Source organism: Mirounga angustirostris, unplaced genomic scaffold (genome assembly GCF_029215605.1).
Source record: "Mirounga angustirostris isolate CCGP_5_RB_7025 unplaced genomic scaffold, mMirAng1.0.hap1 SCAF_13, whole genome shotgun sequence".
NCBI lineage: Eukaryota > Metazoa > Chordata > Mammalia > Carnivora > Phocidae > Mirounga > Mirounga angustirostris.
Genome location: NW_026991721.1, coordinates 43,103,301 through 43,122,327, shown reverse-complemented (window position 1 = coordinate 43,122,327; position 19,027 = coordinate 43,103,301). Strand labels below are relative to the sequence as shown.

At 34.2% G+C, this 19,027-nt stretch overlaps 1 protein-coding gene across 2 annotated transcripts in view; it reads left to right on the top strand.

Annotated features, from left to right (window-relative positions):
- Positions 1-19,027, top strand: part of TMEM135 (transmembrane protein 135) — a 271,644-nt gene that overhangs the window by 46,093 nt on the left and 206,524 nt on the right. For both annotated transcript variants that reach the window (XM_064576804.1, XM_064576803.1), the window contains exon 4: positions 2,350-2,383. In XM_064576804.1, coding sequence (XP_064432874.1) covers positions 2,350-2,383 — 34 coding nt within the window. The remainder of the gene's footprint in view (positions 1-2,349; positions 2,384-19,027) is intronic.

Genomic DNA, 19,027 nt, shown 5'->3' with positions numbered 1-19,027 from the left:
TTTGTGATTAAGTGTATTGTTTTTTTTTTTTTAATATTTTATTTATTTATTTGACAGAGAGAGACATAGTGAGAGAGGGAACACAAGCAGGGGGAGTAGGAGAGGGAGAAGCAGGCTTCCCCGCGGAGCAGGGAGCCCGATGTGGGGCTCGATCCCAGGACTCTGGGATCATGACCTGAGCCGAAGGCAGACGCTTAATGACTGAGCCACCCAGGCGCCCCTATTGTTTTTTTTCTTCATATGTAACCAGCTTTTGGTAAGAATAGGTATCACTTGAGAAGGATTTAAGTTTTCTGTGTGTGTGTGACTCTTGGATGTTGATGTTACCCTAATTTTTCTTCATATAATTTACTTAAAATAAGTACTAGTAGAATATCTTTGGTTTAGAATTTGGTAGGAACTGATAAGATCGGTAAAGATTAATAAGAACAATTTTAATTCATTTGTACAAATCATAGACAAGAAAGCTAAAAGGTCATCTTATCAGTGATTTTTAAATTATTTTTTAGAGGAGCATTAGAATTCTGTTGTCTTGCTGAGGTGTGTTAGGACCTGCTGAGCAGGGTCATTGCCTACAGGGTTTGGTTCCCTGGGTTTGCCTAGATCTCCTTCCCCCTTTTAACCAGAGTAGGTCCAACATTATGTTTATATGTTGGTGATAAATGTATGTTTTTTTCCTTAAATAGTTTTTATGTTTAAAAATGTAAGTTAGGTAACTAGTCTTGTTCCTCATTTTATTTTTATTTTTTTTTAAGATTTTATTTATTTCACACAGAGAGAAAGATAGAGCACAGCAGGGGAAGCGACAGGCAGAGGGAGACGTAGGCTCCTTGCTGAGCAAGGAGCCTGATACAGGGCTTGATCCCAGGATCCTGGGATCATGACCTGAGCCAAAGGCAGATGCTTAACCTACTGAGCCACCCAGGCGACCCTCATTTTAATGACAAAATTAAATTACAGAGTACCAGAGAATTAAAGTTAAATGAAACCCTGATATTCAAATTTCAGTTGTTCAGTTAAATTATACTGCCTCCATGTGGCTTAGTGATATTAGAAATCTTATTAAGCCATTTTAAGTAGTGAATAATCCAGATTATATATATAACTGTATCTGACTTCAAGATTTCATTGAAAATATTAATATGAAGACATGGCATGAAATTTAAGTGAAAATGATTTGATATTGGCACTTTTTTATTTACAAAGTTTTTTTTTAAGTACTAGAAATGTTCGTAATTGAAACTCCAAATACGTTTTTATAATTTTCATTTATTTGAGAGCATGAGTGAGAGAGAAACAGAGAGAGAAGGAGCAGGGGGAGGGGCAGAGGGCAAGGGAGAAGCAGACTCCCCACTGAGCAGGGAGCCAGACATGGGGCTCGATCCTGGGACTCCAGAATCATGACCTGAGCCGAAGGCAGACGCTTAACTGACTGAGCCACCTAGGCGCCCCATCAAAGTTTTTTTAAAGTTGTTTTAACACTGCCCTTAAACTCTTAAAACATTAAAGACCTCTTTCCTAAAGAATAGGATGTACTTCATTCATGGTTTTACATGCAGTATAAGTTAAATGAAGTGATTAAGGGCATAAAATTATCCTTTGAGTTTCTACCTTAATTTTCATTAGTTTGATAAATATGCAGTCTCTGTAAAGTGAATGTTAATCGAACTTTCATTTGTCTTTTGGCATTAGAAAGTTCACTTAGTGCCTAACTTCTCACTTAACGAAGTTAAAAACAAGGTGATTTAATATGATTTGTAAGGACATCTAATAAACAGTTGCATTGTGTGTAAAATAAATAGAATACCTGATTTTTTTTTTTTGCAATAAATGTGCATTGTTTTGGCCTTGACCTTGACATTTTGGCAAGATGAGTTCTTTAGGTTCTTTATTAAATTTAGAATTCTCTAGCATAAATGTAGACTAATGGCAAATGATACTGTTTTTCCTATTAATACATAATGATAATGAAATAGTAATTTTTAAAATAAAGATATAATTGACACATAACATTATATTAGTTTCAAGTGTACAACGTAATCATTCAGTAATGGTATATATTGTGAAATGATCACTACAGTAAATCTAGTTAACAATTACAAGGCAAGAGTAATTTTAAATAATTTCAATTAATGACCACTAAATAGAATGTTTAATGACTACTGAACAGAATGACTTTTAGAATCTATTTAGATCCAATTGTTAGGGTACTGAAAACTTACTTCAGTATAATCTGCCCTTTTTCTCAACTCCTCCTGATAATCGTTTTGATTTCTAAAAAAATAATGAAGTGATTATTAAGTCAAATTGATGCTTAATCTCACTCTCTCTTTTTAAAATTATTTGCAGGAGAGGGCTGCTCACAATTTATATGGCCAATTTGGTAAGTAATTCCTTTTCTTGTTGTTTCTTTTGAAGTTTTCCCATGTGCTTTTTTATCTTTCTTTTTTAAATGGAGTTCCCTTAAAAAAAAAAAAAAGGAAAGGAAAGCTACTGAAATTTCAGAAGATCTTCTGTCTCTGTTTTGAAGGATAGTCTTAAATGTTTAAAAGAGCCTTGATGCCATCTGGTTTATTCCTATCATATATGACTTATTTCCATTTATTTCAGGAGTAAGTGATTACCTGCCTGTGCCCTTCATGACTGTTTTTTTCTTTAAGCGTAGATCTTCATCTTTGATAGGATATATATCTCTATGTATCTCTTTCTCCATATCCTCAATTTCATTTCATACTCTGCTTCTCTTGCCATTTCTTTTGGGAAAATGATTTAAGGATGAGCTTTTATGATGTCATTATTCTTGGACCTTAGAACAACATTGGTCCTATCAATTTAATAACATAATTATCTGGTCTTCTAAATTTCGAAGTTTATAGGAATGAAATCAGTGTTGTCTAGTCTGATATTCTTTATGGTAAATATATAATCAAGATTATATAATTTTCATTGCCAAATTCATTATTTAAAAATGTCTTTACAGGGGCTCCTGGGTGGCTCAGTCGTTAAGCGTCTGCCTTCGGCTCAGGGCATGATCCCAGGGTCCTGGGATCAAACCCCGCATTGGGCTCCATGCTTGGCAGGAAGCCTGCTTCTTCCTCTCCCACTCCCCCTGCTTGTGTTCCTGCTCTCGTTATCTCTCTCTCTGTCAAATAAATAAATAAAATCTTTAAAAAATGTATTTACGGGCGCCTGGGTGGCTCAGATGGTTAAGCGTCTGCCTTCGGCTCAGGTCATGATCCCAGGGTCCTGGGATCGAGTCCCGCATCGGGCTCTCTGCTCCTTGGGAGCCTGCTTCTCCCTCTGCCTCTCTCTCTCTCTCTCTCTCTGTCTTTCATGAATAAATAAATAAAATCTTTAAAAAAAAAAAAAAAAAAAAAAATAAAAATAAAAATAAAAAATGTATTTACATGAAAAATTTTTAAAGTTGTTTGATAGAATTAATAGGCAACATTGAAAAATTCAACTAAGAAAAAATTATCTGAGGAGAGGTTCTTGAATTCTCTAACAAGGGAATATAGTTCAGAGTTCTATTTAGAAGCTCGTTTCAGGTATAAAATATTAAATTTTTGCTCTGCATTTACCATATGTCCATTACTGTCCTGTCTGCTGATAGACAGGATGGAGATAGTTCTTATACTTATGGAGTTTGCTGCCTAGTGAAGAAGTCACAGTAGAAATAATAATGTTTGAAAAGGACTGGAATATAAATAATAGCATGCTGTGAGAACCATAATATTGACACCAAACTATTGTGGGTGCTGCTCTTCTTTTTCAAGATACTTAAAAATATTTCTGCATAATACTAGAATGGATTTGAGTTTTAATGTGTTTTTTTTTCTTTAACCATGAACATGCTTTTCTATATTACCACATGGTATGTACTTTAATACACAAATACTATCTGTATTTATATACTTAACTTTAAATTCTAAGTAAAGTTTCACAAACTTTTTTTGTGTGTCTTGCCTGGTTTAGGTTGTTAATTCCTGGAGAGATGATCTTTGACTTTGTTTGATATAATCAATGTTGGAGATTGCCCTTAATATAGTGTATTTTTTAAGAATAAGCCTTTTATTGAAGGAATCATACATAGATTCATATGCAGCTGTAAGAAATAATAAAGAGATCTCATATACACTCCGTTTCCCCTGTAGTAATATCTTACAAAACTATAGTAGTATCAAAATTATATTGATGTTGATATTTACTGTAGTCAAGAGAGAGAACCTTTCTTTTATGAGAAGAAACAAAACTTAATTTTGATCCTTTATTAAGGATATTTTAATCATTAACCACAAAATTTTAATGAGATCAAAGGCCTTTTAAACATAGATTTTCACTATGTTTAAAGGAAAGTGAACTTATACATAATATATTCTTGGTATACCAATGATAACCTAATAAGCTTAATTTTCTTAATCTAAATAGGGCCTTTTGTTTATTCTATTACTATAAAACTATTTCTTTAGTAAGAGAGTAGTTGGTGCAGAGTAGGTAAAGATTTAAATATTTTCAGAGACCGAATTCAGCTTTAAGAAATAACTTTGTTCTAGAACTTGATTGTACTGGTTATTAGACTAAGTTAAAGTTGTTGGCTTATAATATCAACAACAATATTTCTAAATGATAGGAGCTTTTATTTTAAAATTATTTATTGTATTTATGTATGTATTTCTGATTTGGAAAGTACAGAAGAGCATAAAAAAAGAAAGTAAAAACCATCCGTAATTTTACCATGTAGTAATTACTACCATTTTAATGTTTTTTATTCCCTTCCTTCTCCTCCAGTGTACATACATAAATACACAACAGAGATGCACATTCACATTACATATTATATACCCTTTTTAAAATATTGGGGACATATTATTTTGTGACATCTTTTGTTACTGTGCTGTATAGTTTTTATTGCTCATGATATTAAATAATCATTTTTTAGAGGGTGTACGCCTACCTTTCCACTTCTTGTTATATCTTCATGACAGTGGGTTGGTTTCATACATACACATAAATGCACAGCCCCCCTCAAAATGTTGGGGACAATGAAATAATAACTGGTTAGTAACAATATCATCTTGTTATTTTTGGCTGTGATAGTTATTGGTCCTTAGTCATTTTAACCAGAAAATTTCAAAGGCATTGGCATGCCTTTGAAAGAGTACAAGATAGAAGAATATGCAGAACTGGCTTCATATTATCTTTATTATCTTTGTCTTTATTTTTATTAGTAAATACTTATTGCATGCACAGCACTTTGCTTAGGTATTGGGACACAAATATAAGCCATTATTCTGTCCTCAAAATTAATTTAGTTGAGAGTACAGGTATACCTAGATCTGGATTTAAAATGAATAGGTAATTAATAGTCCAAGATAGTGCATTCATGTCAAATGTGAAATATAGTCTTTCGAACTTTAGAAAAGGAAGTTAGCTTTGGGTAGGAGCAATCAGAAAGTTTTATGAATTACATGGGACTTGAACCTTGAAGAAAGGAGGGGACTTAGAGGCAGCTCCATGTTGGAGATATGTCATTGGCGACCACAGGACAAAATTCTTGCCTTTCCAGGGATTGCCAAGCTGGGGTCAAGGTTTATGAACCAAAAAGGGATAAGAACCATTGAGCATCTACTGTGTTAGACACTGTAAGTGAAATTGGAGTCATTAAAATAAACAAGGTCATATAGTTTCTGCTTCTGGGGGACCTTCTACTTTACTGCGAGAGAAGTATGTAAACTAGTGGAAATAAACCTCATTTCTGTTTTTTTGTATTGATAGTTGTCTCAAAACAGAAAACAGTATAGTGTTTCTACTATGCAATTTTGATATACATTTTGCTAGTTGTGTTTGTGTTAGTGTTGTAGGGAACAGGTGAAGAGCCAGATAGTCTAAATAAAGGCATTTCTATTCGTGCTTTTGTAATTATTAAAAGATCTTTTCTGGTCTCCCTTATAGTTACACTTATTACCCATGAAATCTGTCAGTAAGCCCTGGCAAGTCTCAGTTATTAGATCATTAGTTTATAGCCTTAAAGATTAACTAGCAGTTTTAATAATTACAAACTTAAGGCAATTGAATTACTACCCGTCTGGGAGTGTTTTTTTGTTATGTGTTTGTTAGCAATTTTGGAAGGAAAAGTGTACAATTTAAAAATAGTATAGTTTTTTAGCTTTTTAGAATTGATAGAGAACTAGTTGTTGACAGGCAAAATATATGAAATGTATAGACAAGGTATAAAATAAAGAATTAAATATTTTCTCTGGCTTCTGCCCAAGATATGGCTCTAAAATGATGGAAATGTTTTCTTGGGGCTAATATACTAGAACGAGTTACCTACAAGAACACCAGATGCTTAGATTCAACTTTGCTACAGTATTATTTAAAAGAGAACACATAAAAGTTTGCATTGATATAATTTCCCTTTATTATGTTGGTTGTGACAATGACAGGGTCCTAGTCTTTCAAAATTCATTGTATACTGCTAACAGTTATTTAAAATGTGATGTTAGGTGTAGGTCATTTATGTTTAGTTTAATTATAATTTATGACATTTAAAAATCTTCCTATATAGGTCCTTTTGAAAACTTTTCTCTGCAATTTAATTTATGCAATCAAGCATTCAACAATGCATTCGTTTTAAAATTGTAGGTATATATTTAGTAGGCCTGCTTCTAGCATTTGTGTTTTAATTTTAAACATGCAGTGTCTGTGATTAAAACATCTATATTTGATTTTTCAAACAAGGTTTGAAAATGTTGATTCATATGTTTTCTTGTAAGGCCACTTCAATTTAAGTAGATTTAGCACCTATTTATTATATATCAGTACTGTGCTAGGCATATGAGGATACAAAAGAAATACAAAATGGATTGTAAACTAGTTGGAGAAATTTGACAGATGAACTTGAAAGAAAGAAACTGAATTGTGTAAGACTATTGAATCACAGACCTGTACCTCTGAAACAAATAATACATTATATGTTAAAAAAAAAAAAAAAAAAAAAAGAAGATAGCAGGAAGGGGAAAATGAAGGGGGGGAAACCGGAGAGGGAGATGAACCATGAGAGACTATGGACTCTGAGAAACAAATTGAGGGTTCTAGAGGGGAGGGGGGTGGGGGATGAATTAGCCTGGTGATGGGTATTAAAGAAGGCACGTACTGCATGGAGCACTGGGTGTTATAGGCAAACAATGAATCATGGAACACTACATCAAAAACTGATGATGTAATGTATGGTGATTAACATAACATAATTTTAAAAAATACTAAAAAAAAAAGAAACTGAAAGTATTACAAAAAACAATTATAAACACCCTTTCTCAAATTGCTCCCCTAAGCCTTCCCTCTGCAGCATATGACATCAACCGTTCATCCAGTTGCTCAGGCCAGAAACTTAGAGTTCTCACTCTTCTTTTCTTTATACTCTTAGTTCAATCCAGTAGGACATCTTATTCTACTTCTAAAATATATTCTGGATCTTAAAGTGACCTGCCATCTCCACGGTTATAACCGTAGTACAAGCCCTAACATCTCTTTCCTGAGCTACCTTAATAGCCTCACTGGTTTGCATCTTTCCACTCTTGTCTTCCTGTAGTCTCTCTTCCATATGTGGAAGTCAGAGTCATTGGAAATACAGATTACAGCATGTTGTTCTTCTGCTTAAAACTCAGAAAAACCTTCCCTTCCCACTATACACCAAATAAAATTCAAATGCCTTACTGTGGCTTACAAGGCTCTGACTTCTACTTTTTCTTCTCGTTCTTTACACTGGCTTTCTTTCTGTCTCTTGAACACTTGAAGCTTGTTCTTTTCCAGCCTTAGCATTTGCTTTCTTTTTGTTTGGAAATCTGTTTCCCTAAATTTCTTGGCTAACATCTCCTCCTTATATAGTTGACCCATTGTCACCTGCTGAGAAAGCCCTTTCTTACTATCATAGTTAAACAACTTGCCCTCACTTCTCTACTCCGTAACTTGTAATCCTTTTTTTTTCATGGCATTTATAAGTACTGAAATTGTTTTGTTTGTTGTCTTTTTTCCCCTCACTGTGTATAAGCTGCTTAAGGGCGAGGACTCTTGCTTGTTCACTGACATATCTCTAGTATCTGCAAATAGTGCTTAGCATATAGTATATGCTCAATAAATAATTATTGAATGAATGTAGATTGGGAGCAAATACTATTTAAAATGGCAAAGATGAGCGAGAACGATTATCTGTTCTTATTTCCCTCCTTCCATTAGCCCTAAGACCCAAGTCCTTTAAGCCAACCAAATGACCTTGTTTTCCCACAGGAAATAAACAGAGGAGTAATTGGATCTGTCCTCAGCTGAGTTCCTGAACTAGTACATTCCTTTGTATTCCTTCCTGTAGGAGTTCTAACAATTTTGGTGTGGAGTCTTACGGGTTTTCCATGTAGAGTATCATGTCGTCTGCGAAGAGTGAGAGTTTGAATGCCTTTTATTTCTTTTTGTTGTCTGAATGCTGAGGCTAGGACTTCTAGTACTATGTTGAACAACATAGTGGTGAGAGTGGTAAGAGTGGACATCCCTGCCGTGTTCCTGACCTTACGAGGAGAGCTCTCAGTTTTTCCCCATTGAGAATGATATTTGCTGTGGGCTTTTTGTTTATGGCTTTTATGATATTGAGGTATGTTCCCTCTATCCCTATACTGTGGAGAGTTTTAATCAAGAAAGGATTAATGGAGTATTTTATTTTTATTTTTTATTTATTTTTATTTTTATTTATTATTGAGTATGTTATTATTTTGTCATATGCTTTTTCTGCATCAATTAAGAGGTTCATATGGTTCTTCTTTCTTTTGTTAACGTGATGTATCACGTTGATTGATTTGTAGATGTTGAACCACCCTTACAACCCGGGAATAAATTCCACTTGGTCGTGGGGAATAATCCTTTTAATCTACTGTTGGATCCTATTGGCTAGTATCTTGGTGAGAGTTTTGGCATCCATGTTCATCAAGGATGTTGGTCTGTTGGTCTGTAATTCTCCTTTTTTGGTGGGGTCTTTGTCTGGTTTTGGGATCAAGGTAATGCTGGCTTCATAGATCGAGTTTGGAAGTTTTCCTTCCATTTCTATTTTTTGAAATAGCCTCAGAAGGATAGGTATTAGTTCTTCTTTAATTATTGGTAGAGTTCCCCTGGGAAACCATCTGGCCCTGGACTCTTGTTTGTTGAGAGGTTTTTGATTACTGCTTCAATTTCCTTGTTGGTTATGGGTCTGTTCAGGTTTTCTGTTTCTTCCTTAAAACTATATTTTCAAGATATGGTATTTACTTTGAATTGATACCGTATTTTCTTTCTTTTTTTTTTTTAAAGATTTTATTTATTTGAGAGAGAGTGAGTGGCGAGTGAGCACAAGCACGGGGAGGGGCAAAGGGAGAGGAAGAGGCAGACTCCTCGCTGAGCAGGGAGCCTGTTGTGGGGCTGGATCCCAGGACCTTCAGACCATGACCTGAGCCGAAGGCCGCTGCTTAATCAAGTGAGCCACCCAGGCGCCCCATCTTTTCAGTACCTATGTGTGTTGTGTTATGTACTTCCAATGCATTGCTTTTGACTGCTGCATGGTGTGCCAGAATATTCATCCCCTGTATATGTTCTATAATGGTTTTTTTAAAGATGTAAATCATATACCATAAAATTTACCCCTTTAATCCAGTGGTTTTTGTATATTCACAAAATTGAGCATCTATCATCACTATCTAATTTTACAATATTTCAGACACTACATTTTACTTGTTCATTCTTCCAGCAGTGGATATCCAAATTGCTTACAACTTCTCAACATCACAGTGTGGTGATGAACATCTTTGTACATGACTTGTTTTGTGAATTTTTCTGGGTGTGCATAGATAAAATTGGAGAAGATGGATTTTTAGATCGTGTACTTTCTGGTAAAAGGATAGAATGTCTTAGAATGTGAGAAATACCATTATTCTAGTAGTTCATTTGGAGGTAGGAGAGAGTTTTGTCTTGTGCTTCCTTGTCTTGTGTTTCTATTTAAATAATTTGTTTAATCATCTTAGGGATTTTAGGGTTGGACGTTGAACTTTGAAACTATTAGGGACTCTGCTATAAATAACTTGGAGTATTACTACAAGGTCAGTTAGACCAAAGGAGAAAAGTGTAATTTCTCTCTGGGTATAGCTTATCATCATAACTAGTCTTCATAGAACTTTGTTTTCTGTTTGCTTGAGAAAGATAATATAAAATATATACTAGAAAATTGAAAGAGACAAATGCAAAGGACAATAAAAATAAGTAAATCTAAAAGAAGATGTGAAGTAGAATTTTACAAAAGAATATAAATAAAAGAGACAAAGGAAAGCAGTATATAAGAAAGGAAAATACAAGTTACAAAAACAACCCATATAATAAGCATTTGGCTTTCATTGACCCCTGAAGGGGGCTGTAGCTCCTTTTTACTACTGGGTGGGCATGGTCTCTGCTGACACCCTGAGGTGGTGGTAGGGAAGCAGAAGCCTAGTTATTAGCCAGTGGGGATGAAAGTCTTGGTATTTGGTATTCTCTGACTGTACTTGGCATTGGTATTCTCTGACTCTTCCTTATTGGGGGTGTTAGGGTACCCTGTTATAGCTTTGTGAGGGTGGTCATTTGGTCATTGCTGGTGGGGGTTGGGCCATTGGGTTGTTTTTTGTTTCCTTTTTTTGTGTTTTTGTTTTTGTCGTGTTTGGCTGGAGTAGGTTGGTTATTGTCCAAAAGTTTGTGTTTTGATAGACTGCCTTTATCTTGGTCCTTTAGCAAGATAGAGTAGATTTTTGTCTGTGCTTATTATCATTTCCAGTTTGCCAGTCTTCTTCAGCTCTAAGACTGAGATATATAAGGCTACTCACCACCATGTCATTCTTTGGATTGTAAGATTTGTAGATGGTCTGCCCTCTTTTCAATTTTCAGTCTTTAATGTTTGTTTTATATCTAATGTCCAGTGTTTTTAGTTGTAATTAGTGGGAGGAATAAGGAAAAGGTGCATACCGGATCTTCCTAGAAGCAGAAGTCCTTCTTCATATTTTTTTTTGGTAGTCAGAAATAATCAAGCACTTAAGAAAACAAGGCACCAAGATCAAGATCTGGCAGAAACAATAAGCAACAAAACAGACCAGCAGAGACTGTGTATATTGGGATTATCTGAAAATGTTATAAAACTTATATGTTTACTATGTTTAAAATAAAAGATGACTTCTGATGCAGGCTAAATTGGAGTAACAGGGAATAGATTTACCCTTCTTCCTGAAACAACAAAAAAAAAACCTGACAAAATAAAAGAAATAACGGTTTTCAATACATTGTACATTAAGTAGTGAAGAATAATGATCCCTGAAAGATTGGAAACTAGCAAGATGAGCCCTGTGATTGCTTTGGCTTAATACCTGGAGAGCATTTCTAGGCCATGGAGAAGGGATGTAAAACTGAAGCAGAGCCTGACTGTGTCCCAGAGTTGACAAGATATAGCCAGGAGTCCAAGGAGACAGAGTTTTGCAGGTAGGAGAGGAGAAAGGTAGAGAGCTCCAGAGATGTGCAGAGGATCCCAGCAAATAGTGAGTTAGTTCTGATTGGTGCATTCATGTGAGGAATCTACTGAGGTTGGGGAAAGAACCAGCCAAACTCATTAGAGGGGGAAAAAAATCCTCTGAGCTCATGCAGGAATGATTACTGTTTCCACCATTAAGAGTGGAAATTTTCATAATTTGCAAGGCATTGTGAAAAATTAGAAGCATTATAAGTCATTAGAAACATTAAAAGGATTTCACCTCAGAATGGGGCAAAATTAGCCCTAGACTAAATACTGCTCTGGGCCCAACTAAAATCACCACCACCACCACCATCACAACAACAAAACAGCAAGACATGAAAGGACCTGTTTCTAAATGACTGCATCCCAAAATAAATCTAAAGAAAAATATGGGAAAACAAAAATATACAACAGTCAATAAGGTAAAATCACAGTGTCTGGCATACAATGAAAAATTACCAGGCATGAAAAGAATTAGGGAAATGGCCAATAATGATGAGAGAAATCAATCATATGAAACCAACTCAGAAGTGATACCTATGATAGAATTAGTAGACAAAGACATCAAAACAGTAGTTATTTTTTTTTTAAGATTTATTTATTTATTTATTTATTCAACACAGAGAGAGAGAGAGAGAGAGAGAGCACAAGCAGGGGGAGCGGCAGGCAGGCAGAGAGAGAGGGAGAAGCAGGCTCTCCTCTGAGCAAAGAGCCTGATGTGGGGCTCAATCCCAGGACGCTGGGATCATGACCTGAGCTGAAGGCAGCCGCTTAACTGACTGAGCCACCCAGTTGTCCCCAGTAGTTATTATTGTATTCCAAATACTCAAGAAGCTAGGAGAAATACTGAACATGTTAAGCAGATATGGAAGGTATAAAAAAAGATCCAAATTAAACTTCTAGAGATGAAAGCTGTAACATCTGAGATGAAAAATACACAGGGTAGGATTAATGGCATGTCAGACCTTGTAGAAAAGATTAGTGAACCATAGCAATAGAAATTATCCAGAATGAAACACCAAGAGAAAATAAAAAATATGAACAGAATATTAGTGATCTAATAGGACAACTTGAATTGGCCTGATATGCATACAGAAGTCTCTGTGGGGGGAGGGTCAGTAAAAGCATTTGGAGAAATAATGAATGAAAATGCCTCAAACTTGATGAAAACTAAACCGTCATATCCAAGAAGCTTAATGAACCTCAAGCACCCTGGCCACAGGAAGGAAACTAACCATATTATAGTCATTTAACCCAGTGATAAAGGAAAAATCTTGAAAGCATCCAAAGAAAAGAGAAACATTTTATACTGAAGAACACAGATGATGACAGCAAATCTCTCATTGGGAATAATACAGACCAGAAGACAGTTAAGCAACATCTTTAAAGAACTGAAGAAAAGGAGCTGTCAACCTAGAGTTGTATACTTAGAAAAATATTTTTGAAGATTTTATTTATTTATTATTTATTTATTTATTTGAGAGAAAGAGCGAGCAGGGGAAGGAGCAGAGGGAGAGGGACAAGCAGATTCTGTGCTGAGTGTGGGGCTCTATCTCAGGACCCTGAGATCATGACCTGAGCCAAAATCAGCCATCAGAGGCTTAACTGACTGAGCCACCCAGGCACCCCTAGAAAAATATTTTTAAAAAACAAAGATAAAGACTTTTTCAGACATACAGACCTGAAGGAATTCATCTTCAGCAGACCTGTAGTAGAGGAAATGTTGAAGGTTGTCAAGAAGTATTCAGGAAAATGGTAACAGTTGGAAATCTAGGTCTACACAAAGAAATGAAGATCACTGGAAATGGTAACTACATAGGTAGGTATATATAAAAAATAATTTTCTTATACATATATCTCTTTAAAATTATAATTGTAAAAATAATAGCAATGTAGTTTGTGAGGATTATATATAGCATATGTAAAAGTAAAGTATAGCAACAGTAGTAAAAAGTTCAAGAGGAAAGAATTAAAGTGTGATGTAAGGTTTTATGCCATTTGGGTTATAATAATCCTAAATGTTTATGCCCCTAATAAGAAAGCTTCAAAATAAATAAAGCAAAAACTGACAGAACTGCAATGAGAAATACACAGATTCACAACTATACTTGGAGCCTACAACATTCTTCTCTTAATAATTGATATGCATGGTCAAAAGAAAATCATTAAGCTTATAGAAGTGTTAACACTATTAACTAACTTGATATATAGTTGATATTTTTAGAATTCTCTATCCAACAACAGAATGTACATTATTTTCAAGTGCTATTAAGATTGACCATATTCTGGACTACAAAATAAGTTTCAGAAGATTCAAGTTATACAATTTGTTGTTGGGCCACAGTGTAATTAAATTTGAAACGAGTAAAAGATACTAGAAAATCCACAAATATTTGGAAAGAAATGTACTTCAGAAGATAACAGAAGAGAAACTAGAAAGTGTTTTGATCTGAACAAAAAAGCAAACATAACATCAAACTTTGTGGTATATATTTACTGCCTATTTAGAGGGGATTTATAGCACTAAATGTCTGTTTAGAAAAAGAAGAAAAGTCTTGAATCAATGACTTCAGTTTCTACTTTAAGAAACTAGAAAAAGAAGAGCAATTAAACCCAAAGAAAACAGAAGTAAGGAAATAAATATTAGTTTTTTGGAAATAAGTGAAGAGAACTATGAAAACCAAAGAAAAAAATATACCCAAAGCTAGTTCTTTGAGAAAATGAATAAAATTGATAGATCTCTGGCCAGACTGATCAGAAAAAGAAGATAGAAGATACAAATTACTAATATCAGGAATGAGAGAAGTGATATCAATATACAATATACAGGTATTATAAGTACAATAATCATTGATATTTTCAACAAGGTTAAGTCCATCCATATATTTGACAACTTAGATGAAATGGTTTCAGTTCTTGAAAGATACAAACCACCAGAATTCACTCGAGAAGAAATAGATAATATGATCATCCTTGTATTTATTAAAGAAATTGGATTTGTAGTTAAAAATCTTTTCCCAAAGAAAATACCAGACCTCAATAGCTTTGCTGGTGAGGTGTACTAAAATATTTAAAGAAGAAATAATACCAGTTCTACTCAAACTATATCAGAGAGTTGAAGAGAAGTGAAAATCATTCAATGAGGCCAGCATATTTAAATTTTTTTTTAGTTGAAGTATAGTTGACATATGATACTAAATTAATTTCATCTATACTACATAGTAATTCAACATTATATAAATTACGAAATATTCAACCATGATAAGTACATTACAGTGGGGCGCCTGGGTGGCTCAGTTGGTTAAGTACATTACAGTGTTACTGACTATATTCTGTATGCTATTTTTTTCATCCCTGTGACTTATTTATTTTATAACTGGAATTTTGTAACTCTTAATTCTAAACCCATTTGCCTGTCCCTTCCCTTTGGCAACCATCAATTTGTTCTCTATATTTATAAGTTTGTCTCTCTTTTTTGTTTATTCATTTGTTTTGTTTTGGAGAGTCCACATATAAGTGAAATCGTTTGGTATTCGACTTTTTCTGTCTGGCTTATTTCACTTAGCATAATACCCTCTAGGTCCATATTGTCACGAAGAGCAAGATTTCATTCTTTTTTATGGCTGAGTAATATTCCATCATGTGTATATACCCCATCTCCTTTATCCACTTATCTATCAGTGGACACTTTAGTTGCTTCCATATTGCGACTATTGTAAATAACACTGTAGTAGACACAGAGGTGCATGTATCTTTTCAAATTGGTATTTTCATTTTCTTCTAGGAAATACCCAGAAGTGGAATTAATGGGTTATATGGTGCTTCTGTTTTTACTTTCTTGAGGAACCTCCATACTGTTTTTCAGGGTGGCTGCACTAATTTATAGTCCTACCAACACTACACAAGGGTTTCCTTTTTTCCACATCTTTGCCAACACTTATTATTTCTTGTCTTTCTGATATGACCCATTCTGACTAGTATGAGGTGAGACCTCATTGTGGCTAAGATTTACATTTCCCTAATGATTAGTGATGTTGAACATCTTTTCATGTGTCTGTTGGCCATCTGTATGTCTTCTTTGGAGAAATGCCTATTCAGGTCCTCTGCACATTTTAAAATCAGATTATTATTGTTATTTTTTGATGTTGAGTTTTATGAGTTCATTATATATGTTGGATGTTAACCCCTTATTGGATATATCAATTGCAAATATCTTCTCCTATTCAGTAGTCTGCCTTTTTGTTTTGCTGATGGTTTCCTTCACTGTGCAAAAGCTTTTTAGTTTGATATGATCCCAAATGTTTATTTTGCTTTTGTGCCCTTTGCCTGAATAGACAGATCCAGAAAAATACTGCGAAGGTTGATGTCCAAGAGATTACTGCCTATGTTTTCTTTTAGGGATTTTATGGCTTCTGGTCTTACATTTAGGGTTTTAATCCATTTTGAGTTTATTTTTATGGATAAGAAAGTGAGCCAGTTTCATTCTTTTGCATGTAGCTGTCCAGTTTACCCAGCACCATTTATGGAAGAGAATGTCTTTTACCCATTGTATATTTCTCTCTCCTTTGTCAAGGATTAATTCACTATATATATATATATATATATATATGTGTGTGTGTGTGGATTTAGTTCTGGGCTCTCAATTCTGTTCTGTTGATCTATGTGCCTCCTTTTGTGCCAGTACCATACACTTGTGATCACTATAGCTTTGTAGTATATCTTGAAATCTAGGATTATGATAAATCTGGCTTTATTCTCTTTGAGATCTCAGGACTGCTTTGGCTTTTTGGGGTCTTTTTTGGTTCCATACAGATTTTAGGATTTTTGGTTCTAGTTAATGTGAAAAACACTATTTATATTTTGATAGGGATTGCATTGAATCTGTGGATTGCTGTGGTAGTATGGACATTATAATAGTATTAATTTTTCCAGTCCATGAGCATGGTATATTTTTTCATTTATTGTGTTGCCTTCAATTTCTTTCATCAGTGTATTATAGTTTTCATAATACAAGTTTTTTACCCCTCTTGTTAAATTTATTCCTGGGTATTTCATTGTCTTTGATGCAGTCGTAAATGGGATTCTTTTATTTCTCTATTTGTAAACCATACATCTGATTATAAAGAGCTTATATCGAAAATACATATAAGGCATTTGTACAACCAGATATCAAAAAAAATACCTGATTAAAGTTTGGCAGAGGACTTAAATAGACACTATTCCAAGGAAGACATATAGTGGCCAACAGGTACCCAAAATAATGCTCAGCATCCCTAATTGTCAGGGGAATGCAAATCAAAACCAGAGTTAGGTATCACCTCCCACCTGCTAGAAAGGCCATTATCAAGAAGACAAGAGATAAATTGATGATGATATGGAGAAAAGGGAACAGTTGTACATTGTTGGTAGGAATGTAAATTGGTACAACCACTGTGAAAAACAGTATGGATCTTCCTCAGAAAATTAAAAACAGAGCTACCAAGTGGTCCAGCAATTGTACTTGTGAGTATGTATCTGAAGAAAAATGAATAATTATCTTGAAGATACATCTGCACTCCTGTGTTCATTGCAGCATTATTGGCCAGAGCCATGACATTTAAAGAACTTATGTGTCTCTCAATGAATGAATGGATAAAGAAAATGTGGTGTGTATACACACACACACACACACACACACAGTGGAATATTATTCAGTCGTAAAAGAGAAGGAAATCCTGCCATTTGGAATAACTGGGTCAGATATTCAGGGTGTTATTAAGTGAAATAAGTAAAAGAAAGATGAATACTGTATGATTTCCCTTATATGTGGCATCTAAAAAAGCAGATGATATGGAAACAGAGTAGAATGGTGGTTGCCATGAGCTGGGATGGGGGTAGAGGAGATTGGAGAGATGCTGGTCAGTGGATACAAATTAGTAAGTTCTGGGGTTTTAATGTACAGCATTGTGATTATAGTTGACAATATTGTGTTACGTACTTCAGAGTTGCTAAGGTAGTAGATAGTAAATGTTCTTACCATTAAAGAAAAGATAATTATGTTAGGTAATGGAGATGTTAACTAACCTTATTGTGGTAGTCATTTTGCAATATATACATGTATGAAGTCATCACATTGTACACCTTAAACTTAAAAAATATTATATTTCTATTATATCTCAATAAAGCTGGATAAAAAATAAATGTATAAGCATATTATGTAGATTTATCATGATAACCCAGTTGAATAACTAAAATTATAAATAGTTAAAGTACATTTTAAGTTGCTAGTTGAACAGCACTAGAAGTATTCACATTTATGTCATTTCTCTGACTTTGCTTGTTTTTCTCTCCCTCTTTATTTTATTTTATTATTATTTTTACTCATGTGTGTGCTTATGGGTTGGGAGTTATCATTATCAGGGTCACTGCTATTGGGATGTATTGTATAGCCAAAATTAGTACAATGCAAAATATTCACTAATCTTTAAACAGCTTTGTTAGGTTAAGATGTCATTGTCCTTAGCATTCTCTAGATGATGTCCTGTGTCGCAGACATTTGCTAGTTTGATGTGAATTCAGTACAAATCACTGGAAAATGAAATTGCAGGTCTTTTACAAGATATGGCATTTCATGAAGCCCCTTAAAATTAATATTTATGAAAAAAATGAATCACTGAGAAGTATGGACGTGTCCATTAACAGCTGAAGAAAGTTTTGAAATTTATTTTTTTAAATTTTGGTACCAATTAGACTGTTTCCTCACTATTTACTCTAAAGGTTTGTCCTTGTTTTAAGTTGACCAAAATTCTCTTTGTGAGTTTTTGGTTTTAATTACTCTTAGATATTATGGACCTCTCAAAGTCCTTTTAAAATTTTTTTTTAATTTTTAAATAAATCTAAGGATAGAAAATGAAATCATCATTCCACCATCATTCCACCGTCAGTATATTAGACAATCCAGAGGGCTGAGATTGCTTTTTGAATAGTGTCCATGATACTGACAAGAATGAATTGTATGTTGAGTTATGTTATGTGTGAATCAGGAACTAACATATAACACTTAGGCTGTTTTTCTATGTATTACAGACTACTGTAAATAAGAAGGGAAAAAGAAACAATACTGAGGCTGATTGTAAACTGAGGGACATATCTGTTCAGGGCCTGGAAGTAACTGTACAGATTAGTTAACCAAGGATACAGTACTTGTAATGGCATATTACTTTTACAACATAAACTTTGGCAAACTAGCTAGTCCTGCACATAGCTAGAAAAACAGACGTCTAAAATAGAGCACTGATTGTATACCAGAAAATTTATGCATAGTCACCTTTATTATCTTTGAACCCAAACAAAAGCAGTATATACAGAGAATTTTGGAGAAACATGCAATCTTGAGCTCTGTAAGAGAAACTCTGGTAACTAATTTGTTTAAAAAGGGGACTGATTAAACACTAAATGAAATAATTTATATTGTAGTTTAAAAAATGTATTAAAGAAATTTGTTTA